Source organism: Lucilia sericata, unplaced genomic scaffold (genome assembly GCF_015586225.1).
Source record: "Lucilia sericata isolate MDLA Ls3-8-SP2 unplaced genomic scaffold, ASM1558622v1 Contig000383F_arrow, whole genome shotgun sequence".
Taxonomy (NCBI): domain Eukaryota; kingdom Metazoa; phylum Arthropoda; class Insecta; order Diptera; family Calliphoridae; genus Lucilia; species Lucilia sericata.
Window position 1 is genome coordinate 30,588 of NW_023994402.1, and position 27,672 is coordinate 58,259.

At 31.9% G+C, this 27,672-nt stretch overlaps 4 protein-coding genes across 6 annotated transcripts in view; 1 reads left to right on the forward strand and 3 right to left on the reverse strand.

Moving 5' to 3' along the window:
* Window positions 1-17,343, reverse strand: part of LOC119604339 (NPC intracellular cholesterol transporter 1) — a 47,646-nt gene extending 30,303 nt beyond the window's left edge. For all 3 annotated transcript variants that reach the window (XM_037956910.1, XM_037956909.1, XM_037956907.1), the window contains exon 1: window positions 15,501-17,343. In XM_037956910.1, the coding sequence (XP_037812838.1) occupies window positions 15,501-15,710 (210 nt within the window). In that variant the 5' untranslated portion in view covers window positions 15,711-17,343. The remainder of the gene's footprint in view (window positions 1-15,500) is intronic.
* Window positions 17,344-19,303: 1,960 nt separating this feature from the next.
* Window positions 19,304-20,401, forward strand: LOC119604337 (transcription initiation factor TFIID subunit 13). Its single transcript, XM_037956905.1, has 3 exons — window positions 19,304-19,488; window positions 19,551-19,887; window positions 20,256-20,401. Exons 1-3 carry the CDS (start codon window positions 19,450-19,452, stop codon window positions 20,276-20,278), a joined length of 399 nt encoding a protein of 132 aa, XP_037812833.1. The 5' UTR covers window positions 19,304-19,449; the 3' UTR covers window positions 20,279-20,401.
* Window positions 20,335-22,761, reverse strand: LOC119604334 (pyridine nucleotide-disulfide oxidoreductase domain-containing protein 1). The gene has a single exon (XM_037956903.1). The coding sequence runs from the start codon at window positions 21,860-21,862 to the stop codon at window positions 20,405-20,407; it is 1,458 nt and encodes a 485-aa protein (XP_037812831.1). The 5' UTR covers window positions 21,863-22,761; the 3' UTR covers window positions 20,335-20,404.
* LOC119604335 (28S ribosomal protein S18b, mitochondrial) lies at window positions 21,655-22,761 on the reverse strand. Its single transcript, XM_037956904.1, has one exon. The coding sequence runs from the start codon at window positions 22,632-22,634 to the stop codon at window positions 21,969-21,971; it is 666 nt and encodes a 221-aa protein (XP_037812832.1). The 5' UTR covers window positions 22,635-22,761; the 3' UTR covers window positions 21,655-21,968.
* Window positions 22,762-27,672: the final 4,911 nt, after the last annotated feature.

Genomic DNA, 27,672 nt, shown 5'->3' on the forward strand with positions numbered 1-27,672 from the left:
AGAATAGTGGTGATTTATGAGTATTCAAAGTTTGACGGAAATAAGGAAAGCCATGATCTATAAAAGGCCGGTATACCGTACACCATACGGTACACCTATAGGTGTTGAGCCTGAAACAATGGTATTGTTGGGGTCTCTATGAACAAATGCTCTCCTCGCATACAGGAAGGTCCTTCCTGACATGCCGTACAAATATCTAAACTATGGTAAAGTCGGGATAAGTTCTACGGTATCATCTACGGAGTAACTGTTTTATCATAAATCTTGACTAGAAGGATCCTCGTTTCTTCAGGTTGATTGTGACCAGAGGACATTGGACTTTCTCCCTCACAGGATGAGCTTCTCTGATGACTCACCAAGGCACCTTTACGTACAGGTGCCAATTTTCCTACATTGTTCTGCCGGTGCACTTTGCTTAAGTACTGGAGCTATCCAATATCTGACCTTTGCTGCCCCGTTGCTTAACTTCCGAGATGCAAAAACATGACTTCCGTTTACAATCACGAAGATGGGATGGCCTCTTTTAAGTCGGCAACAGCACCTTGAGTGGTATTCGGTAGACCGAAACACGAATCCATCAAATAAGATGGTGTGGTAAATGTGGTATGAACAGAGGTTACCCTGAACATACCTGTACAATAAGTGAATGGTCTTTTAAGAATTTCATGTAGGAATACCACTCAATCGATGCGTATTAATGTACTGAACACGATTTTTAATCAGAGGTAGGGAACTGAGGACCTTTTCAAAAAAATTGATAGTTTTAGAGGTACTCCTCCTAAAATGTGGTCCACAGGACACGATACTGTACAAGGAAGGAAAATTCAATATAAGATACCTTTCATCCATCAACATTCAACCCAGCACAATTTTCATTAATTCGACACACTCATAAAGAACAACTCTAGGTACACCGGCGGGGTAAGGCCCGTACATTCAGCCTGTATCATATACATTTAACAGCAACTCATTTCCAACGCTTAGTCCCACAGTCACTCCTCTGTGGAGTATCTGTTGACTTCGGTAACGTGTATCAGTCTTTTAACCAACATTCTCTTCCCGCGAATTTGGGTTTGAACCACAGCTAGCAAGTGCACCCCGAAGGGACCACTACAATAACTGGGACAATGCAAATTGCGAAACTCTGCCTTGTGGGCTACAAGTTTCCGTGGTACCAGATGATATGATTCTCTGGTTCGACCCTATGTCAAATCATTCCAAGATAGGCCGAGGATACATTCAATCATCAGCAGTTTATAGTCCCGGCAGACTAGAGGAACTGGTAGCAACTCTTTTCCGCGGGATTGCAATCACACCAAAATGGAGACTCTTATCAAGGTAACATTCATCCGGAGGGAAGCAACTCCGTATAGTCCGAAAGGCAGCATTTTGACAGTGAAGGAGACCACACTGGAGCAACATAATTGACTACTGGCCAGCCAATTTTTTTTTCTAATTGCAGTGTTGTTTGCAGCATGATGTAGATTGGGAGAACATTCGTCCTTAAGGCAGCGTTTAAGTATCTTTAAATATCTCTTCACTGACCGCCGCTGGGAGTCGAGGGTGACCGTAATGAAGATCTAACTGCCTAATGGTTTTACAAATAGCAGAAAATGTTTCTTCATCTAAATTCACATCAAAACTAGTCCGGAAAAACCGAAAGTCTCACAGTAAAATACGAGACATTTGACAATTACACTTGTATGTGAGAGAGGGCATGGGAACGCTTTCGGTAACTGACGATAAATTATCGAAGGAGGTATTCATAAAGGCAAATTCATATATTTATGTTTTCTGTGGAATCAGTCATTTTTTTCTCCTGTAATCAACATTACTTAAACGTACAGTAATCTTAAACAGAGGATACAGGGATCTAAGAATGGAGCATACATAGGTTTCCATATCATAATTTTTGCTGAAGTTGTCATAATGTGTATCTTAAGCTTTGTGGAATCCACACGGCCCAACTTTGGCTCAAACGTTCTTTTGGGGATGTAGCTTATGGCGTTGCCTAGCAGCTCAGGCTTATTTTTCTTCACTTCTCATACTAGATTTCTTTCTATTTCCTTTTTATTTCATCTCAATGTTCCATTCTCTTCTTATAGATATAACAAAGTGAACATTTTTGACCCAAGGTTTCAAACCTAATTGAATCTTCATATTTGAAAAGTACAGCCGGTTAATGCATGATTGCAATAGCAATGAAAGTTTTTCAGTGATCTACAATTGGAATTTAGTAAAAAAAAATGCTTATAGCTTCGCTGGTGATAGATGCAGGGATATTCTTTCTATTTTTTTGAACCAACAGAAAAATTGTTCGTCTACAATAACGAGTAATAGACAGATCTTTATAGAATAAAGTTTTTAATCAATATTTGTTATGCAACCAAAATTTTGATACAATTTTGTAAAATTTCGGCGATATTGTGAAAGTTGCTAACGATCTATAGATAAAATTGTTTAATAAATATTGTTAACTGAAATATTTTTCTCAATTTCTTAATCTCTTATTATTTATACTTGTTGTACTATAATATAGATCAATTGATTTTATATACTATGTATGTTAGCTGCAGTTATTAAATAAATAATATAAAAAAACCAGTTTAGTTAATATTACTTTATTAATTTATTTTGTTTAAAACAACAAACACGTACTTGTTTCAAATTCAGACAGTTCAATTATTATAAATGAAGCAATATAGACAAGAAACACATTTAACGAAGATTTTATAAAAGAGATTGAACTAAAATTATTAAAAATTTTTGCTTTCTCACTTGATTTAATTAGTTTCAGAGATAAAATGCAAAATATTATTATAAAAATTACACTTATAAAAGATATTTTTATAATATTTACTGTTTATGACATTTTCTTAACGATATTTAAATTATTTAGAACAAACAAGGGGGATTTTTATACAGTGATCATCATTACTGCACAAATGTACTTTGATTTCTGTTAAGTAAAGCTAAATTACACAATGATCTTGAATTTTTAATGACCAATTTTGCTTTTTTTATTGGCTTTTTTTAACACGAGTTTCGTGTAAGTTCAATATTCCATTTGCAAACATTTACTCTTATTGTTGCAACAGTAACAGTAAAAATTTGGCAATTCATTTACCAACTCTATGTAAGACAAAGTTAATTTCAAATATAATAATTTAAAGCTATTTTAAAGCATTTTTATTTAAAAAAAAAAAAAAAAAAACATTGTTGAACTTAAAGTAACAATAAACTTTTAAAAGCATAAAGGTGACATACGTTTAAATGGGGTTTTTTACACAGAAATATTAACAGTCATTAAACCTTAAGTATTAAACAAAGACAATTGTTTTAAATACATATGGAAATTTAAAATAAATGTATCATATTTTCACACTTTTAACTAAACAAAATTTTTGACTCATCATGGTTAATAACACTTGTATACTAATCACGGTATAACAAATAAATGTACAATATTAAAGGTCTTATAAATTTTTCACATGCTCTTCATAAGTATTATTTAAATTTTTATTCTCTAACACTAGAAATAAATAGGTTAATATTAACTTAGTTTGGCAACTGGTTTCAAAACATAATAAAATTTTATCTTAAACATTTAATCTTAAAAAAAGATAGTTAATTGCTTATTTGAAAGTAATGAAATTGCTACTTATAGAACCACTTTAAAAAACATCAATCAAAATAAAACCGCAATTCACATTGTTAAATATTTGATGAAATATACATTTTTGTTAAAAGTACTTGCAAGATTTTTGTTTAAATAATATTGTCCAGCTTTAAGTTGAAGTAGTTTGATCAAATATTTGCAAATATATGAGTGTAATCCCTATTTTCTTTCTTTGATCTTGCCCATTTTCATTCTTTGATCTTTTTGGGGGGGATTCTTACTCTTCTCATCTTTCTCTTATTCTTCTGTCTCCTTTTTATTTTTCTTGTTCTTTTTTAAAGGGAATCTCGATGTTCCTTTGAGTCTCCGAGAGGCTGTATACCTTGGTATACAACCCTTTTAAACTAAATTAATCACTACTTTGAACAAATGTTTAGTTGATCTCACCAGGTTTTGTTGGATTAAACCAAATTATATTAAAGTACTAGCTATACCCAGTGTGCTTTGCTACACTAAAAGCAAAAAAAACCCACTTACACATGGGAGATGCCACTCAAATTATTGCAAGTTCGCCAATATTTTCGAATTTAATTAATATGTGAGGGACCAATCCCCCCATTGAAAGTCCGCCAATTTTTCTCTAAATGTTCACATGAATGTCAAAGTTATTCATGTAAAACTTGAAGATTCTATCTTCTACAGTATCTCAGATATACAAATTTTTCTCTATAATTCATATGGGGGTTCCAAGCCACAACCTGATGAAAGTCCGCTTTTTTTCCCCAAAATGTTCAGATGAATATGAAAGTCCTTTTTGCAAAATTTTAGGAATCCAGTTGTATTAGTTTCTTAGATAAAATATTTTGTTGTATTTAATTCATATGGGAGGTGCCGCTCCCCCCATTGATAGTCCGAGAAATTTATTACGCAAAATATTTCTATGGATGCTAAAGTTCTTCTTGCAACATTGGCAGCTTTTAACTCTAATAGTTTCCAAGATAAACGAATTTGTGTATTTAATTAAGGAGGTGCCACGCCCCTGCTGCTAGTCCGCCCACTTTTTATCCTAACTAATCACTTTGAGACTTTTGTGGCTCCGACCAAATTTGAGGGCTCTAACTGTTACATTTTCCAAGATATACTGATTTAATATTTTCTTAATATGGAAGGTGCCACGCCCACTATAGTCATTCCGCCCATTTTTTCAAAAAAATATTCTTATGGATGTCAAGGTTGTCCGTGCAAAATTTGAGAACTCTAATTGTACCAGTTTCCAAGATATATGACTTTTAATAGCTATTAAATAAGTAGGCGTTGCAACTCGCCTACTTTAAATTTTAAAATAAAAAGTAGCCTATAGTTCCTTCCAGATATACAGGAAGGAACGGTCCAGCCGTTTAGCCGTCTATAGACTTCAAACAAACAAACCCACAAACAAATAAACACACATTCATTTTATATATATATAGATGAGAAAACGTTTGATTTCTTTTAAATCTCTCAATTTTACTTAAATTTTTTATTAATATAATTTTACCGAATCTAATCGTTCAAACGATCCAAATCTTTCTAAAAATTTGTCTACATTTTTAAAATGAATTTATAACAATACTTATCGGTCATTGATTTTTTTACGAAAACATATTAAATAAACAAATATTTAACAAAAAACCGCAAATCTTTAACATGCGATTCATATATTAAATAGGTTATCATTTGATTTCAAATAAAAGTAAAACTGAAATGATGAGTTTTTAGAAATTAATTATGCATAATGTTAGACTAAAATATCGGCATATATTATAAGCGGTAAAATGTTTAAATAAAAGTAAAAGTTAATAAATAAAACATATGTTAATGAGGAACTTTGAAAATTGATCAGTTAAAGCCACAAATTGTATAAAAGAAATGAACTTTTTGATTTTCAAGAATTTCGTATTAGTATGATATTGATAGGATTGAGGAAAAGTTTAACAAAGTGGTAAGTAAAGCTTTCCAAGTTTTCTGCCCAATCACTAAGGCAAAGAAAAGCTTGCCTCCATGGTGGAACTACAATAATAAATCATGACAGCTATACCGTGACAAAAAAAGAGACACGCTAAGATTTTAAGCATATTACCTCCAATCTTGAACTAACCATCCGACTATATTACCCCACAAACGGACTTTGATAGATTTTTCAAAATCAGAGTTTCTTCCGGGAGCGAGTGGTGTAGGGGTAACCTACCGAGCAATTATACTACTAGATGCTGAGGTAAGTACATCTCACCGTCTTCCCAACAACTGTAGTGTCTTTCAGGCTGAAACATGACCTCAATATCCGCGGCAACATAGAAATTTTTGTCGATAGTCAATTCTCTCACTAAATTCATATGCTACCACTTCCCTATTAGTCAGACAATGAAAGAAGGATCTGTCAAGGTTGGGTCGCATGTCTGACATTACCCTTGTTTGGGTCCCTGCGCATAGGGACTATTTTGGAAATGAACAGTCTGATAATCTTGCCAGAACGGGATCTGCTCTTGATATCTTCAACGCCTTTTCAGTACCAACTCTGTTAGGTTTTATCAAGAGCAGAAGCTTCTGATTCTTTTTTCAGAAGGCTGAAAATTGTTAAAATTATCTGGACACATGTAAAGGGGCTAAGTTATTGTGGCACTCCTTCAATGAAAAACGCACAAGACACCTTATAAACCGGAGCAGTCGGGATATATCGAGGCTGATAACACTAATAACCTTCAATGAACACTGTCGCAGTTGCAAAAACAGGGAAAAGGAAGAAACGGTCTTCCATCTTCTATGATAATATCCTGCTCCAGCTGTTAAGAGAAAATGCTTTCTTGGCAGCTAATTCATATCTAACCTTGGTGAGATCTCACGGCTACAGGATGGATCTAAAACTATAGGGGAGTGGTCTTTTCAAAACGGAGTCTCTTCGACTCTACTTGACTGTTCGAGCGCAGTGAACTACCACGTTAACCAACCAACCATGATACTTAGTTAATAAACTAAGATCTCAAGTTTTGTATTCCAGTAAGGTATACTTCCACTCGGAAACCCATATAGACCATTAGAAATCATTAATTTCACTGATAAAGTAAATTATAATGTGTCTGTAGCTAACTTGCACATTTACAGTCCTCAACTATATTGGGTCCAATGTGGCAATTAGCATGTGGACATCCTAAATTTGAAAACATGTTGGCATCATGCTCATACGACCGCAAAGTAATTGTTTGAAAAGAAAGTAATGCCCACGATTGGACTAAAATCTATTTGTCATTTTAGAGCCTTAGTAATGCATAACTATCGACATAAGTTGTTACCATTGAATTCTCTCTTTCCCTTACTGAGACTCTCAACAAAGGTTAAATCTGCCCTCATACCGACCAAAAATAATTTCATACAGAATTTTGGTATGACCTTCCCGCAGTGGATTCTAAAGAAGAAAAAGTGTAAGTGCTGATCAATGGAAAAAGAAGGAATCAAATGATGTAGTTCCTAAAAGTATAGAATACATAGAAATCCTTCTCTAGGCTTGTTTAATTATGCAAATTTTCTCCCAAAGAATGTAGCTAGGTACGCTAGTCCCTTCTAGTTTCAGTTCAACAGAGTACATTTTTGACAAATTTAAAGATTTACCCTTTGTTGTTCAAACTATCAAGAAGTACACAGAAACCCAACTTTATATAACGAATCTCTACAGAGTCTGAGACTGAAATGGCTAGGTAGAAGATTCCACGATGAACTAGGAGATATATAAGAATGTAACTTAGGCGACATTTTAGGTTTCATCTTGATTATTCAGTAAACGGACAATGGAGATTTCCCTTTCATGTCCACTTTCTTTCTGTAGTCCTTTTTGGGGGAAAGTTCGTACTCTTCTCACTTTCTCTTTCTCTCTCTCTCTCTTATACTTTTGTCTTCTCTCTAATTTTCTTATTCTTTTGTTCACCATTAAAGGGAATCACAATGGACAATGGTCTCCGAGTCTATGTATACCTTGGTACAGAACCCTTTTTAACTAAACCAAACTAATTGTCTCATTTCTTATATCATTTAGGTTTGGGTTCAAAAGGGTTATGCATCATAAAATTGTGTAAAGTGTAAAGATTAAAGATAGAGAAACAAAACATTATAAGAAATGAAAGAGAGGGTAGGTATAAAAACTGCTCAATTCCCAAGGGGGTTTCAACCTGGAAGTGCTGCTCCTAAGATGAAGATCTATCAGAGTCTGAAGTACCTTCGGTAAGAAAGACGTTAGGCAAATAGTTCTAGAATCCATTATCTTCGAGTTGATCCTATAGAATCAGTTTAAAAATATTCGAGGTGCTGGTTAGATTTGACAGGCTGCTGTACTGCAGTTGAGTACATCTTCACTTGGCTTCAAGAAATTCCTTTGTAAAAGCCTTTAAGAGGATTACAAGAAAGACGAAGCCGGAATGGAATGATAAGTGTGTGGGTCATAAAGTGGAGTGTATGAGAGAATAAGATGAGTTTCAGATGAGTTTTCATTTCATCTTGATTTTGACAAACTCTACAGTCATTATAAAGAGGACTCATGAGCATTTCTTAGTTTTCAAATTTGTAGTGACCAGTTTGAACGGGAGACCTAAATGAAAGACTGTTTTATATGCATACATAGAAAGCTATAAAGTTCAATGATCAAGCAGGTATTGTCAATAGAGTAGTCTATAAATTAGTCAATAGATTACTACATATTCTAGTAATTAGACTAATTCAAAGACATGTTTATAAACTAATTACTAGACTAGATCATGGAATGTTCATTAGAGTAGTCGATCCGCTAGTCAATAGACTAGTATATAGTCATTATACCCGTTATTAGACTAGTCCATAGTTTATTCAATAGACTAATACACATACTACCTAATAGACATGTCCATTGATTAGTCACTAGACCTGACCATGGAATATTAAGAACACTAGTCCATATTGTAGTGTAATTCTGAGGGTCTGAGTAAATAAAGCCTAAAAGATTATTTTAAAATAAATAAACTTGATTCAATTCACAGATTTTTATTTAAGTGTCATAGTAATTCATCATCAGAAGAAATAAGATTAACAACCCACCCTAATATTTTTATTAAGTTTTTCTTTTGCACATGAACTAACAAATTACTAATATACTTATAGAATAAAATGGAAACAAATGGAACATTTTAAAATGTATTTAAAATATTTTTAAACCACTCAGATAAATAATAATACTCTTATAATACTTATAATACTAATGATTAAGGTGTTAATTACAGTTTTCTTTTACTAATTCTCACTAAAGTATTATGAACTTACTATTCTCCTAACCCACAAACCCTCTCATCTATAAAAGATTCATATTGTTAAAATGTGAGAAATCATACAAGTTACAAACAAATATACTCTTAAACTTATGAATATGTATGTATATTGCGATTATATTTAGTTTTTATTTTGTTTATATTTAATACACAAATATTTATCAGTAGATATTTTTTTATTTATGCAAATATACATATTGCTCATTTGCATGTAGATGTTTATAACTCAAAAAATATTAAAAACACACTTTTATTTTGGAAAAATAAACTTCACACTTTCGAAATTTTCATCTGATGTTCGAATTTTTTATTTAAGATTAATTTCTTAAACTTTACAATGTCAAACTTTAACATTGTAAAATAATTATAAAATTTCTAGAAATTTCAAAAAAATCTTCTTCTAATAAATTAGTTCATATTTTCAAGTTATGACCATCTTATTGCAAATTATCTTTATAAAATTTATTTTCTGTTTGTATTTTCTTATAACTAAAATATTTATTTTTACTTTTAATTATGAATTACTAGTACTTGTTAAAAGCATAAAAAGATTAAATTGGTAGGTTGTTCAGTTTAATCTGTTTTTACTGATATTGCGGAGGGGATGAGTCACATGAAAATCGTTTCGATTTTATAAACAAGTTAAAAAAAAGTAAATAAGGTTGTTGTAGTTGTTATTGTCGTCATCGTTAGTTAATTTTATTTGTTTAAATATACTTTAAGAATGAATATTATATTTTTAATATGACGAATTTAAAAATTTGTTTGTTTATTTGATATTCTTATCAGCTGTTTAAAATATAATACGTATTTATTTAAGAAATGACAAATAAAATCGTTTTAAATGTGATTAAAATGTGCATTAAAACATAATTTTTATACATTTGCTAAACCACATTTATTTGGATTGCAAAATTTTATAAAATTGTATGTTGCAGTAACTGCAACTAAATTTTTATCCATCTGCTAAACCGCAATTATTTAAGTTGCAAATTTTTTTAAGATAAAATTTGTTACACTACATTTAAGGCCGTATGGCCTAAGCTGGAGTTCAAGGCAAACAAAAAACACTAATTGAGTTGGATATGTGAAATTTCAGAACTTTGGGAGTTGTGGTGTAATAGCACTCCCGATTTTCTCCATAAACTATACAATATACTAATTCATACGTTCCCACGACAATTGGATCTCCGCTCCGGAACGACCCGATTCTCAATCGACCAAAGATTGTCAACTCAGCAACAGCTGTATCAACCGAAAGTTTTTTCCCCAGGCAAGAACACTCAGTTACAGCCAACCTGTTACAACAACAACAACTAATTCATAGACCTGTCAAAATATTAGTCTATAGATAAGTAACTAGTCTAGACCATGGAATAGTTCGTAGACTAGTCCATTGATTCGTCACTAAACTAGTCTATTGATTAGTCACTAGACTAGTCCATAAGCTAGTCAATAGACTAGACTATTTAACAGACCAGAAACTAGGCTAGTCCAAAGACTAGTCCATAAACAAGTCACTAAACAAGTCTATTGATTAGTCACTAGACTAGTCCATAAGCTAGTCAATAGACTAGACTATTTAACAGACCAGAAACTAGGCGAGTCCAAAGACTAGTAAATATACAGATCCATAGAATAGTCAATAGGCTAGATCAGTACATATACTATTCAATAGAATGGTAAATAGAGTAGTCTATAAACTAGTCAATAGACTACTTAGTAAGTAGACTAATCCAAAGACTAGTTCATAAACTAATTAATAGACTAGACCAAGGAATGTTCGTTAGAGTAGTACATCCGCTAATCTATAGAATAGTACATAGACTAGTCATTATGCCAGTCATTCGACTAGTCCATAGTTTAGTCAATAGACTAATCCATATACTACCTAATAGACAAGTCTATTGACTAGTCACTAGACCTGATCATGGAGTATTCCGATGGCTAGTCCATTGATTAGTCGCTAGACTAGTCCATAAGATATTCAATAGATTAGACTATTCAATAGACCAAAATCTAGGCTAGTCCATAGACTAGTCAAAACACTGATCAATAGACTACTAAATACTCTGATCCATAGAATAGTCAATGGACTAGTAAATATAATATTCAATAGACTAGTCTAGAAACTAGTCAATAGACTACTACATAGGCTAGCCCATAATACTTAGGCTAGTCACTATACTAATCCTAATACTAGTTCATAAACTAATTACTCGGCTAGACCATGAAATGTTCATTAGAAAAGTCCATCCGCTAGCCAATATACCAGCCATTCGACTAGTTCATAGTTTAGTCAATAGACATCCTACACATACTACCATTGACTAGTCACTAGACCTGATCATGGAATATTGAGAAGACTTGACCATTGATTAGTCACTAGACTAGTCCATAAGCTAGTCAATAGACTAGACTATTCAATAGACCAGAAACTATGCCAGTCCATATACTATTCAATATACTTGTCAACAGACTAGTCCGTAGACTAGTAAATATACAGATCTATAGAATAGTCAATGGACTAGACCAGTCCATGTACTATTCAATAGACTATGAAGATATCTCTGCCTTCTAAGGACCAGTCAGAGATAACTCATTACTAGACTACAGTTCAATAGACTAGTCAATAGATTAGTACATTGAATGGACCCTAGATGCCTTCAAGTGAAACTTAGATAGTATGCCTTCTAACGACCAGGTAGAGATATCTTATGACCTTTAATAAACTGTAGACATTAAATCACATAGAAAGCATAAAGTCGTGGCTATTAATAGCAATTAAAAGATTTATATTTCATTTTTAACCTCTTCTTAAATGTTATAAAAAGTTGACATTATTTTAATAATTAAATTGTATAATATAATATCTAAACAAGAACGAGATTTTAAACCAAAAAGAACACAAACATCTTATACATACATATTTTGTTATACTCAAATTACAAATTTAAATTGTTTTTATTTATTTTAATTGAAATGGAATGTCGCATTATCAATGTAACTTAATGTTGAAGTATAATATTGTTTTTAATTCTAATAAGAATTGTGCACAATAAATATACTATGTAGTGTGTCTCGCATGATTGTATCAATTTACAACAATTTAATAGTTGCTATTAATAATATTTAGCTTTACCTGTCTATATATAACATCTAAAAACATATAGTTATCTTAAGTTAGAAGGGGTAAATCTAACGTTTGTAATAAGGTCGAGGAAGTGAAAAAATTTCATTCCAAATTCGAGTTTAACTTTCAGTTTTCAAAAAGTTTTCTTCCACTTTCTGAATAAGTGTTAGATAAACATTTTTTTAAATTATGCCGACGATAGTTAAGTAAAATGCTGTGTAATTGAAGAACATTGAAATAGTAAATGATTCACGAGTTTTTTATGAACTATTACAATAACAAGTTAAAAGTTGGCTTGACAATATAGATATTTTTATTATTACGGAGAATAGTTTTTTAAAAGAGAAAATAAACCGGCAATAGTTATCAAAATATTACATCATTATGGTTATACAATAAAATTTTTATTTATTTAAATGTTAAAATGTTTATACGTTTAATTAGAAAGTTTAAGTTATAAAGTTAGTAGATTGTACAACAAATATTATGATATTTTTCATTAAAAAAAAATTAATTTAAAATAAAAGAATTTACTTTACAAATGAAATAATTACAAAATTATATAAATTTCACATTTTTCTTTCAAAGTTCTTTGTATTATATAGATAAATTATTTATTAGATTTGTTTATAACTTTTTTTATTTTAAATAACATTTAAATAAAGAAAATCGAGTCATTTAAACAATATGATTAAACAAAATTAAATAGAAAATACAGCGACAAATATTTATATTATTACTTTTTATCTAAACAATTTAGCTACAACAATTTGTTGGAGGGGAAAAACTATTTAACAAAGATAAGAAAAAATGAAGAATCACCATTGCTAATATGGAAAAGAAACAATTTTTTAATAACAATTAAAATACCAAAGAATATTACTCAATGTTATGGAAACAGGTGTTCAAACCCCCAAAGAAAATAATTGAATTGGTCACAGCTGGGTATGATTTAGAAATAATTGTCAAAATTTCTAATTAATAATAATGTTATCACAAATTCGGCAAAAAAATTAAAGGAAGTAAAGATAACATTAAATCATACTTTTAAAAAATGAGCAATTTCTTTATTTTTATTAATGTAATAACAAAAAGTTCTTTACTATCTTTTAGAACAAACAATTAAAACTTTGATTCAAAATTAATTAGAAGAAATAATATTAGAAAACGATATTTATTGCCTTTCTGCAAATTCTGAATATCAAAAAGAATTTAATCTAATAAAGGAACAAAGCTAATATTTATTATAATAAGAAAAAAAGTTTTGATATTGAATATATTGTAACACTAGTAAGTAGTTCGCCTTATTTATTGATAAACTATGAAAAAAATAAACACAAATAGAGAAACTTAACACTATATTATATTGTTTATTTTTTTACTATTTTAAACTAACTTTTATTTCTAGTATTACATCAGTTTATTCTATAAAAAAAATTATTATTGTGATACAAATTAAAATAAACAAAGAATTACATGTTAATTTTTAGGTTCAACATATCAGAAAAATAATAACAAAACAAGGACAGAACAAAAACATAAACAAATTGAAGACTCAACATCATAGTCTTAATAGTAAATTAGCAGAAATATGAATAAAAATGTGATTGAATTAGCAAAACCAGCAATTGAATCCCAAGAGTGTTTCAAAATCCGAAAATGCAGTAGAACTAGTGACGGTTGAGTACTTACCACTGTCCTAGAATATAGAATCTTAGGTTGTAATGGCTGGGAATTTCAGTACTCAACCTTCACAGTCTAGTTAATTTGCCACTGTCCTAGAATATAGAATCTTAGATTCAAATGGCTGGAAATAACGGGACTTAACCCTCACAGTCTAGTAGTTTTTATCAGGGGAATTTATTCCTTTGACTGGATTTTATAGGGAGATTCAGATTGTCTTACAAATCTTTCTGTAATGAATCGATTCGGTAAGACTTCAGGGTTGAAATCACTTAGGAATAAAGTAGCAGATTCCTCTATTTTACAGTTTTGTTTTTCTATCTTTGGATCTCTACACTCTATGAAGGGAATCACAATGTCCCTTATGGTCTCCGATTGAAGTTTCATCACATTGAAAATCTAGAAAACGTCAACGTTTCATTTCTGGGTGTTCAGTGTTGCACCCCTTGTTAACCAAGCCTATAATAGGTTTAGGTTCGATACAATAAAGTTTTAAAAATGTTCATATACATTTTTTGTTCTATTCAGTTTTAAAAATTCCCGTTTTATGAATATCGTAGAATATGTTCAGCTTGAAGTAATTCCAGGCAAATTTCGTGTGGAAATATGGGCAAACGAAAAGCAACTACACCTCTCCTGCATATGTAATCTACTAAGATTTCTGTCTCAACGAATGAATAAGAATTCTAGGTCTAATACACAAGCCCACAAATCATATAACCCTAATTCCAAAGAACATTATGTAACAGTCTCTGAAGAAAGTCTTAAGCTCTGTGAATCTGCATTCGTCTAAACAAGGATGTGATAAGCTTCGCCTAAAGTCGTTGAAGATGTTTTGCAACTATACATACATTCCAAAAATTCCAAAGATAAGATGCAGATCAGACGTCTCCGAACGGACTATTGATTCGTCTAAACATGAATGAAGTAAATGATGCCAAAAACTGAGGAAGATGTTTTTCAACTATACTTTCCAAAGATTCCTAAGATAAGATCAGATGTATCCACACCAAAAGCACCTCAAACGGACTATTAATTATATTTAAGTTGAGAAAATTTTGATCAAGAATAAGAACGTTACATCTCCAGCGTGTCTAGGATTAGTAATACTACAAATGATTAGAATTTCCTCACCAAAAACATAAAAAGCTAGAAATTTGTACCAATGAATCATTCATTTATAAAAGTTGTTATAAAAACATAATTTAAATTAAAAAATTGGAATTATAGTACACTTTACTAAGTGCAGTCATTGTTGGTAATTGGTCTACAAACAAAAGCCTGTGACCCAAAATGAGAACTCAACACATTCCCACTCTTCTATAAGAATGTCATACAACTTTAAATAACAATAAAAAATGTGTGCCAACGAAAATCTGAAACTCATTTCTTCTATTTAAAGGCTGTTTGTGTAAGCCGGGAGTGTTGTAATTAACTATTAGAAAAAGGAACCGCTTTTCTTGCAGAAGAAAGAACAATGTCTGCAATTTGCCCACATAATAAAACACAATATATATTTTATTTGTACCCGCATACATTTTAAACAAAAATAGTTTATAGATATGTATTTAATGTCATAAAAAACTAAAAATTTGTATGAATCATAAATTTATAGAATATGTTTTAAATAAACAAAATTAACGTTATATGTATTAGAATTAAAGTCAGTGTTGGTAATTGGTCGACAAAAAGAAACAAAAAAAAAACTATTGAAAATCTATTAAAATCATTATCAAACACTTACCTGAATACTGGGAGCAATAAAATTAAAAAATATCACAGTAAAGCATAATAGATGTAACAACGACTTTGTTGCTGAAGGCGATGATGATGATGTGTGTGCTACTGATGATGATGCATACAAGGATGAGGCAGAAGAGGAGGCGGACATTGTATAGAAGTTGCGACGAGTTTTTTGTAACGGCCTTGAAACTAGTTCCGCCGCCATTGTCATCGTAATAAGTGTAATATTAACTATAATATATATGTAAAACCCTGACTGGTTGCAGTAGTATTTAAGTTTTGGGGGTTTGAGAGGAAATTGCTATGGAATGATGGAATAGTGCTATAGTTATTTACAACTACTACTATTTTTTATTTAGTATATATTGGTAGTATGTGCCCTTGAAAAGGCCAACTATTTTATGTTTGCTTTTTTCCACTTTTTTACTTTCTTCCTTTAAGGGTGTTTTACTATCCGACAAACAGCTGGTAGGTATATGTATATCCGTTTGTGGGTATTACAATGATGACAAAATGTTGTTACCGTGATGATAAAGGAGAGTAATAAATTTGTTGTAGACAGCAACAGTTCGTAAGGTTATTGCGGAGAATTACCGTTACACACAGATGTTGATAATGATGATTTTTATATTGTTTTTAATTCCGTTGCACTTTAAATGTCACAATGTATATTTAATTTACTTTCTCTTTTGTTCTCTCTCACGTAAAAGGATGATAGAAAACGGTGGATAATATAGGACCCACCCCAATATGAATTACTGTTAAAGTTCTTTGTTATACTTTCTCCTTTTTGCCTTAACAACCCCCAATGAGAGTAAATATACGTTTTTGGGTGGTGTCAAATGTTAATTGGTTTGATGTTGAAGCTGGTCGAGAGATATATTTTGCTGGAGAGTTTTTTCTTTATGTAAAAATTTGCGACGTATTTAAAGAAAAATGTGTAGACCAAAATACACGCAAAATTAGATTTAAAACAAAATGTTTAATAAATCAAATGCAACAAAGAGAGCGTGGCTAGGTAAAACTTTTAATTTAACGGCGCGCAAAGAGAATAATATTGTATAAATCAAAGAGAGTTCAATGCAAAACAAACGTAGAAAAAAACCAGACAAAAGCCTGTAGTGACGTATGATGATGGTTAATTAAATAAATAAAATAAATATGGGGATATTTTTATTTTCAATTAATATTTTTCGATTTATTTTTTGCTATTTTAAGCACTTCATTTTTTCCTTTTATGGTTTGTTTCTTCATAACAAAAAATCACTATTATTTAATTTATATTTTTCATCACTCTTAAATAAACCTCATATTTTTTTTTGTTGTGTTGCAATTTTTTTCTATGGTAAACGTCAGTTTGTTTTGTTATTGTTATTTTTCTTTTGTTTTTTATTTTCTGCTATTTTCTTCTTTATTTGTATATTTTTCTCTCTTTCGTTATTTCGTTTTTTTTTTTTCTTCACTCGAGAGTCAGAGAAATCGAATTTTCACACATCTGAAGAAATGTTTGTAAAAAATCAATAAAAGAAATTTCACTTGTTTTGTCTTTATATATGAAGATGATGAAGTTTTCCAAATATATTTTTTCAATCTTGTAAATTTGTTATTTCTCCTTTAATGCAGGAAGCCATTAATTATTTACTTTTGTACGTTGTTTTTGTTATTAACAGATAAAATTTTGCAATTATTATTTGTTTTCTGATTAGCTCTAAACAAAGGTAATTTCCAATTGTGGAAAAATGCACTTTATATAAAAAAATATATACCCAATGTCTGTGTTTCCGTACCTTCGCACAAAAACGAACACGAATCAAACGCAGCCAAACAGTGACTGAGAATATTGACTCAGAGAGCGTTCAGAACTGCGTTAAATAAAATTAACAACGGCGTCTAACGTTAATAATTGCAGCGGCAGCTTTAAATTATGTTGACGCCGTCGTTATAATAAAATGATTTTTCAAAGTAGACCTTTTTATACCCTACACTATTATAGTGGGGAGGTTATTATGTGTTTGTGCTGATGTTTGTAACACGCAGAGATATTTGTCCTAGGCCCACCTTAAAGCAATCGGCTCAGAATCACTTTCTAAGTCCTCTTGTCCATCTGTCTGCCTGTGTGCCCATGTAAACTTTGTGCGCATGCTACAGATCGAAATTTTCAAGATAATTTGATAAAATTCTGCAAGGACGAAGCCTATAGAAAATTGTTAAAATTGGTCCATTATTTCGCATAGTCCCCATACAACCGTACCCTCTAAATACGTTTTTGACCTCATATATACATATTTTAAATGTATCACCTCAAAATCTATATTAATAAATGACTTTAATATAGACGAAAATCTCTCTACCAAAAATTTTTAAAGATAGGCCCATAACCTCCTGCCCCCATATAATCCCTCTTTGAAATAATCCCTTTTTTTGTCAACAAATTGTTAAAATATTTCTTAATTAAGGTAACAATTTAATTAAATGCTTTATTATTAAAAAAATAATCAATATTTTTAAGATAATCAACATTTTGAACATATGGCGGCCAACCATGGATAAAACAGCACAAAATATTAGAGTTTAACCCGTTGTGCTCCGCTACCATCATTGTACACCCTCATTTTATAAAACGAAACTTTCGTTAATGTAAAAAAATTTTACGAAGAATACTGGAAAATTTTTGAAAATTTGAATTTTTTCCATACAAATTTTTTTGAACGTTTGCGTTTCGTTTTATAAAATGAGACCCTTAGGGTCTCATATATGTATGTATGTACGTTCTGGATCCTTATATATAGTTGAGTCGATTAAGCCATGTCCGTCTGTCTGTTGAAGTCAAATTTCTGAAGACCCCAAATATCTTTGAGATTTAAAATCAGCAAAATCGATTCGTAAATAACGAATATATGAGCAAAAATCCGAGACCACCTGTAAGAATGCTACTTGCTTTTCATAAAAAGTTTAAATTTCGTAAATTTTTGTGAAAATATATATATACAAGATCCAAATTTCGTTTCAACCTAGTTGTAGTGATTATTTAACACCATCAAAATTGGTGGATTGTCAAGATATATTTCTGTCATTGTAATGTCTGCTGATGCTGTTCGTTTCATATTGAAAACATTTTTCTTGATATTGATTAGAGATTTTTTATTTTTAATACATATAATAAGAATATACAAGTGTAGCAGAAGAATATGCTTTGTTATACCCCAATTACACATACACGAAATCTAGTAGATTTCATTTATAATCTTTTTAAAAGTCTAGACCATTTACACTTACTATTTTTGGCATTTAGGAAGATTTCATTTTTTTTAATATTTCTTGAAATTGTGTCTGATATGGAATATAAGAAGGAAAAGTGGGATATTTATTACCATTTTATTTATAATAAAAAATTAGATATTTAAAAATAACATTACCTTCTATTTTTAATAAACTTTTCATTCGTGTTTTTCAATTTATTAAAATTTTGTTGACATTTTAATTTTTTTGTTTGTTTTGTTTTTCTCGTTTTAGCGTCGTATTTTTTAGTATTATTTGTAAAAAATTATGAGTAGATTTTAACGAAATCTAGTTACGAAGTAGATATTGTTTTGTATGGGAAATCTAGTTAAAATCAACTAGATTTAGCTCGAAATATCATAAGTACTAGATTTCGTGTAAGTGTATTATACTATTCTATTTTATATAAAAAATTTTTAATACCCAATTTTATAAATACTTTCTTCCAATCCAAAATCCCACATTTTAATCAGTCCCTTCTCGTTATAAATAAAAAAAACACAGTTGAAAACTTAACACGCATATAGACGATTTTCAGGCGCCGATTAAATGTTCGGTGTCGGTTGTTGCCGTCGTTAATATTTGTCGACGCAGGTATCTGAACACAATAAACAACAGTTTTAAGAAAAATTAGAATAAAAACATAAATTAAGCTTAATTTCTTTAGTAAAATGGCAGCAAATCCTGATGAACCCTTTGAAAATCCCGATGTAAGTAGTTATCACACGTTTTACTTAAAAAATGCCCAACAACTTAATTTCTTTATTTTCAGTTTGACGAAGAAGAGGGAGAGGAACAGTTTGTGCCCACAAATGCTGGTCGTAAACGTTTGTTCAGCAAGGAATTGCGTTGCATGATGTATGGTTTTGGTGATGATAAGAATCCTTATACCGAAAGTGTTGATTTATTGGAAGATTTGGTAATTGAATTTATTACCGAAATGACACACAAAGCCATGGAAATTGGTCGCACTGGAAGAGTACAGGTTGAAGATATTATTTTCTTGGTTCGCAAAGATCCTCGAAAATATGCCCGTGTCAAAGATTTGTTGACCATGAATGAAGAGTTGAAGAAGGCACGCAAAGCTTTTGATGAAATTAAATATGTTGGTAAGTTGAAAAAAGAAAGTTTTGAAATGGGGTGTATTTTCTAACTCAAATCGATTGCAATATCTTCAAATCTTATACCTAATAACAACATAATTTGACGATCCTTTAGGATTTAAAAAGTATGTCCCTATTCTGTGTTAATTTATAGTTAATTTGCGGCTTGTGTTGGGCTACAATAAGGCGTATAGAAAAGGGAATACAATTGGCACGTATACTCTTCTATTTATTTTCTATCGATCTGTCTGTCCTTATATCTATTCAACTATCAAATGACCTATGAGCTCCCTGTTTATTTTTTTTTAATATTATAAATTTTATAAAAATGTACACTTCAACTCAAAATTACCATTATTTTTTTCTTTTTACAGGCAGTGAGGCCAAAATTAAATGACAAAAATCCAAATAGCCTACGGTCAACAATGTTTCTAGTAAATAAACAAATTTTTCTTTTTATAATTTAATTGTATTTCTTTAATAGTAACAAAAATATATATACAGCAGTTTTATTATTTAAGTTTTAATCAAAATAATCTTCAATGTCAATGTCGGGATTAAGGATATCATCTCCAAATGGTGTTAAATCGATGCCATTGAGTATAAGGTTTTCGCAAGTTTCCGCTAACTCCGTGTTACCAATTAAAATAGCTCCTCTAAGTTTTCCGTTTTGTAACACAAATTTAATATATTCATGACCAGGTGTACTACGAATTAAAAGCTCGTAGTTGGTACCCAAACCTTGGCCATTGTAACGACCGAGTAGCACAACAGGTAAACCAAATAATTGCGTAACATGACCGAAAAGTTCGAAACAAAAATCTTGATATACAGTTTCCTTATTAAAAGCAGCAGCCATACTTCTACCAGCCATGCAGCCCATTTGACGAGCTTGTGTCCACAAACGCATTTGGAACCAATGCTCAGCTTTGGGCCAGCCTGCAGTGCACACATCACCGGCTGCATATATGAACTCATTTGAAGTTTGCATCATTTCATTAACTTTTATCCCGCTGTCTTCGTCGGACAATTCCAGTTCTGGCTTACAAATATAGTCCTGTCTTGGTACTACCCCTGTAGCTGATACTATGAAATCACAATTTATTTCTTCGCCAGTGGTCAGGTGAATATTTAAAGAGTTTTTATTAGTATCTGTTACTTTTTCCATTTTGTCTATTAATGCTTTAAAGTGTATGATTGGTTTAGTTTTGCTGTCATCAGTACCTCTTAAATCAAAATGTTGATGCCAATCTGGTCCTAAAGCTGCACCTTTTTTAAAACCAACATCTTCTGTGGGTGCAATTTCATCATAACGTAAACGTTTAACAATGCCTTTAGCAGGACTATCGTTCACTTTGTTTTGCAGTTGTTGATCAATTCTCTGCTGGAAAAAATATGCAGCACCGGGATCTATAAATGTGGAGGCAATGTGATTATCTTTGACTACCCAGTGTACTTCAACACCTTCCAATTCGTGAGCCAGTTCACTAGCAATGCCACCATTTCCTACCAAAACAATTTTTTTAGCACTCTTTAATCTTTTTTGTAATTCCAAAACAGAATCTGTATCTCGTATACCCAGAATCAAAGAATTGTTATCTTCGATAAGACGTGGTGTTCCACCCGTGCACAAACACAAGTATTTATAGTGAATTTTTTTGTTTTCTTTAGTGAAAATGAATTTTGATTCCGCCTCAATTGTTTTTAATTGATCTACTACGGTTACAATAGCTGGTGCTAAGAATTTATTGTCTCCTCCCAAAGATGTTGAGGCTAATGTCCTTTCTTGCACATCAAATTTATGCAGATAACGAGCTACTGGTTCCAAATTGGCAACAGTTTTAATTACTGTAGATTCTGTCATCAGTAAAATCGACTCTTCAGGGCAACAAATGGCTATAGTTTCGGCACATGTTACACCAGCAATTCCTCCTCCCACAACGACAAATGTAAATTTAGATTCTTCTTGTATTTGGGCCATTTTTAAACTTTCTGTATATATAAATTTTAATTGGTTTAAATTTACTTTTATATTTTTTACTCGAAACAACTTATAAAACTAGAAAACAATTGATTTTTAGAATTTTCTAATTTTTAGCTTCAACCTTTCCGTAGAATTCGCTATAATCGAAATTGCGATATGGGACGTCAAAGGTTAACAAACCGTAGTCCTTTGCTCTCTCAACGGCCACCAGCAATTGCAAGTGTTTCTTTTGACACAAGCCGGTTTTGGTGTAGCTTAGTACTTCCCCGGAATGTGGTGAAATAAACTGTTTCAGCAATTCAATGTTACGGTGATCCAATACCAAGTATTCGTCCCTGCAAATGGGGCAAGGGTTACCGGTAGTTATGGTGTCTTTACGTATGCAAGTCTTGCGAGTTTTACGTGGTGGGAACAAGCCCTTGTGATTGCGACGATATTGTTCCCACACAAACTGAGCACCGTAGGTTTGTTTATATGCGTCACTTTTCAAGTAACGAATCGATGTTTCTACAGGTATTTTACGTGAACGATCTTTTCGTAATAATTTTTGTTCTTGTTCGGTTAACTCGCGTTGCTCTTGTTGTAGTTCTGGTGCGCCTTCATCAGCTGCTAATGTACTGTCAGTTGGTTCTTCTTGTTGTTGCTGTTTAATTTCACAATCTAATGTACATGTGGTTTGCAGTGTTCTCGCTAAATGGACACTTGTACCGGTGTTACTGAAGGCAATACGCGTTAGTATATTTCCTAATCCACGGGAAAATGAAATCATATTGTATGAATAATAACTTTTTCTCACAAGAAATCTATTAAAATCGGTAACCTGCGGTAGGTTTTTTCTCTTATGTGATAGCAGAGCGCTGCGCCGACAAATATAAACGACGGCGTCGGGTGACACTAGAAATATCGGCGGCGGCTTAAAATCGGTTGTAAACCGGCTAGTTAGTTTGAAAGAGGATATATACACCGAGGCCTCTATAACGCCTGTTGTGCGTTCCTCTACCAGTGTCTCAGGTTTGAATCGAACCCGCCATCTCCGGTCCACCTGCCTATCACACTAACCACTCACCTACCTATTCTAAGTCGGATATGTTTTCAGTTATTTTTAAATGTTCAACGATTTTAAATAAAAACGGAATCCAAGAGATTAAAAAGTGGGATTTTGAAAGAAATTTTTTAAAAATCGGGATTGTCTACCAGAGTAGGAAATTTTTGGTATTCGTAATACTATTTTATAATACTATACTCGTTATACAACTCATTTTCACGACATTTATTTTTAAACTCACGAGAACTATTTCTACATTTGAACAAAAACGTTGAAAAAAGAACTAATTTTACATAAAGCGTTCTCTAAAGCTTCCCTAGAATTAGTCCCGAGGTTGACAAATTCGAAAAAATGATTGTTTTAAGAACCAGAACTACTCCAGGGTGAACCAAAATTCATCGAACTCATAGAGTTTAAATTAAATGGTCGCAAAACAGAATTTGGATGTAAAACAATTTCTCTTCTGCAGGGCGATTTAATAATAATAGGATACATCCCACCAACGAGGGCGCGTTTAATGACAGGCCAACAATTCGATTTGAGATTCACATACATATGTATATAATGCATACTAATATCAACTTTGCTATGTAGTAATTGTGATGATCTCAAAGAGCCAACCAATTAAGTACGATCTGTTCGACAAAGCCATGATATTTTTTTCAAATCCAAAGACATTCCCTCATTTGCCATGCTTGATACAGACGCAAGTATATCAAGTGATCGGAAAGAATACCTACAGATAAACGTTGTTTTTCTTCTTTTTTTCTTTCCACTTAAATGTTTCATATAGTGTGACAACTCTAAGGGATCTAAAGTCGACATAAAGCCCACAATGGTTAGTACCGGACCCAAGCATTGCTGGAAGGAAACTTCCTTAAATTTAAATTAATTTCAGATTCTAAAATTCCGTAAATTTATCAATTGTGTCCTGTAAATTATTCAAAATATTTTGAAATTCCAAGCCGTTTTAAGCTGAAAAATTTTCGGCGGCGGCTAGGCTTAGTCGTAGTTGCGTAAAACGTAAGTTACGTAAAAATTGGCATCTAGTGAACAGCTGTTGACAAAGGCTGCCAGATTGTTAGTGCTACCATACTTACTATGTAACTGTCATATGGATTTTAAATTGATATTTAAAACCCGAATAAACTGGCTACATGCTTTTGTAATTATTTGTTTCACATACTTATTTATTTTTAAAATAAATAGAATAAAAAAAAATATGTTTTATATCAGTATAAAAACATAAAATAAATTTCAATATGTATTAAGGTGATTTTTTGCAGAAACCCACTAGTAAAAACTTAAATTTTATTAAATACGAATAAATTCAGTGTAAGTAATTCCTCGCAGAAAATACCAGAACTAACACCGCAGTTAATTTTTGAACCATCTGCATAAATCCTAGATTTATATTTGTTCCTGGAAGGAACTCTGAATACTCTCTCAAAGTCCGTATGTGGAGTAATAATATTAAATGTTTATCGCAGTTAGTTTAGTATATGTTAGTTTAAATATGTGTACCCTAAAAGTATACATAATTTCAATTAAAAATTCAGGACTAATCATTCATAGATCTGGGTTAAGTAAGCGTCCACTTGCAGTTCCATTTCCTACTTGATCGATATTTTCATTATATTCAACATACAGATGTGTTAAGCATAGCTACACCGCATTATATGAAGGTCGGTATTAAGATCTTCACCTGCTATACTAATGCAGAACTTTATGTGATTGCACTGCGGTAAAATTCTTCCTAGTTGTGTTCCAATTTGTATTTTTCCCAATATTTACTTCTTCTCCTGCTCATGGTGATCACTCACTTCGCCTGGCGGAGCTGCCTTCTCCTGTGCCATGTAGCCTGAGGTAATACTAAAGCTCATGTTGTGGTTAACTCGAGGCTAATTAAGTGATGGCGAGGATTAGACTGAAAGACCGTCAACATGTTTTGTACAGATGAAGGACCAGTAATACATATATATGTTTGGTTCTGAAGCTTCAGACACGCCAACATTTTGAGTCCTTCGATATCCAAATTCTCGCGCTCTCATTTTCATTCATTTTCAGATATTTTATAATCCTTATTACAGCGTGCAAGTGTTCCATAACATGCTCAGCTATTTTGTATTTGATTGCAACCCATTCTATTACTACAAGGTCATGAAGCATCGTCTAGCGGATGTGATCGTGTTTGCTGAGGGTTCTGGTGGGGTTTGCATCCTTTCTCGTTTTTTGGAGATTTACTACCCGCTGCCAGTGAATGGTTTCGTTCGGACCACTCTTAGTCTTGTGCTTCTGCCTAAGACATTCTGGGTATAGTTTCCAAAACTTTTGGTATTTATCTACCGAAGTATTAGAACATTTCTAGCATTATTAATAATTTTGAACCGCCCATATTCTCTATTTCCTCAATTGATCGCCTACCTTTGTATCTGATTGTCTTAGTCGTCTCCAGCCTAGAGAATAGAAGGATCCTATGACACATTTTTAAAGGTTTTTGTGTATTTGGGAATCCATAAAGTGACGGAATACATGAACTAGACATGAAGTTACAACCGACATGTGTTGTCACACGTGATTGGAATTGTTAGCGATAAAAATTCGTTTATCAATAATTAGCAATTTAAGTAGGTGAAGTAATCTAAGGGAAAATAGAAAGGATTAAAATAGAATATGATTAGGAAGGGCTGCTATTCTTTTACCACTAATTAGCCATTTAAGTTCTCGAAACTGTTGCCAAATATCTCAACCTTACAAGTGTATTGTAAGAGGAAAAAGAGCTTATTAAATAAGGAATAGGATTAGGGAGGGGGAGCACAACCTTTGTCCATAAAGAAGGTATAACTGGTATGTGTTGTCTATGTATATATTATTTAATGAATTCTTACATTTACATACATATACCCTCTATCACCGTTGTTAATGGTGGAGGGTTATCGAGATAATATAAGTATAGTTCCGCTATTTACAAAAACTATTAAACCCTTTTATATTTAACTATGATTAATATTAATTATGTATCTATCTATATATATATACATATATATAAAAATTAATGTGTGTTTGTATGTTTGTATATTTGAAGTTTATAGACTACTAAACGGCTGAACCGATTTTCTTGAAATTTGCACAGTGTACTCCTGTATATCTGGAAGAGGTTATAGGCTACTTTTTATTTTGAAATTTCAAGTGGGCGAGGAGCCACGCCCATATTAAGAAAATATTAAATAGCATATCTGAGATAATATAACAGAGTACTAAAATTTTGTCGGAGCCACTTTAGAGTCAATATGATTATTTAGGATAAAAAATTAGCATACTAGCAGCAGAGGGCGTGGCACCTCCCATATAAATTATATACACAAATTCGTTTATCTTGGAAACTATTATAACTAGAATCTTAAAATTTTGCACGAAGAACTTTAACATCCATGTAAACATTTTGGGTTATAAATTGGTGGGCTAGCAATGAGGGGAGCGGTACCTCCCATACAAATTAATTACAAAATTCGTTTATAATGCAAACAAATAGAACTAAATTCTTCAAATTTTGCACGAAGAACTTTAATATTCTTCTGAACATTTTGTAAAAAAACAGGGAGGATTTTCATCTGAGGGGCTTGAAACCCCCATATAAATTAAATAGAAAAATTCGTATATCTGAGAAACTATTAGAGCTAGAATCTTCAAATTTTACATGAAGAATAGAAAAATTTGTATATCAGAAAACTATAAGAGCTAGAATCTAAAAATTTTACATGAAGAACTTTGACATTCATGTGAACATTTAGAGAATAACGGGCAGACTTTCAATGGGGGCTTGGCACCACCCATATGAATTATATACAAAATTTCGTTTATCTGGGAAACTAATAGAACTAAATTCTTCAAATTTTTCACGAAGAACTTTAATATTCATCAGAACATTTTGGAGAAAAAAGGGCGGACTTTCATCTGGAGGGGCTTCGAGCCTCCATATGAATTAAATACCAAAATTCTTATATCTGAGAAACTATTATGGCTAGAATCTTCAAATTTTACATGAAGAATAGAAAAATTTGTATATCAGAAAACTATAAGAGCTAGAATCTTAAAATTTTACATGAAGAACTTTGACATTCATGTGAACATTTAGAGAATAACGGGCGGACTTTCAATTGGGGGCTTGGCACCTCCCATATGAATTAAATACAAAATTTCGTACATCTGGTAAACGGAAAATCGATCCGAAGAAATGCACCTAGCCACTAGCGGACCAAGAATGATCATCCAATATTCAGTAACTCAGTTTTCTGAACGAAGTTCCTTAATTTCCAATCCAATCAGTGTTCCTAAGGGATGTAATATTGGAAATACCATCGTTTTCAAGATTTTAAATGGAATTTCGATGAAAGCCTTTCACTATCTTCTCATTAAGCTCTACATATTTATTTTTGTATAGTTGTGGCCTTCATTCAGAGACAGTTTTTCGTTCTTATCTCGTTTGACCGATCGAAATCAGCTCTCGTTGCATTCGTCAAGTAAAAATTCTCAAGTTGTCTTTACTTTATAGCAACTATATTATATCATGGCCGATTAACACCTAGTGACTGCTACCTAATATTTCCTTTAACCTTTTTAAAATAACGGATAATAACTTTAACTTGGGAGAGACTAAAAGCTAAAAAAAAACTTCTAAATAAACCACCCAATAGTTCAAAAAAAAGCTTATTGCGTGTCATACAAAAACAATAATAAAAAATGTTTCTGCCACTATAAAGGA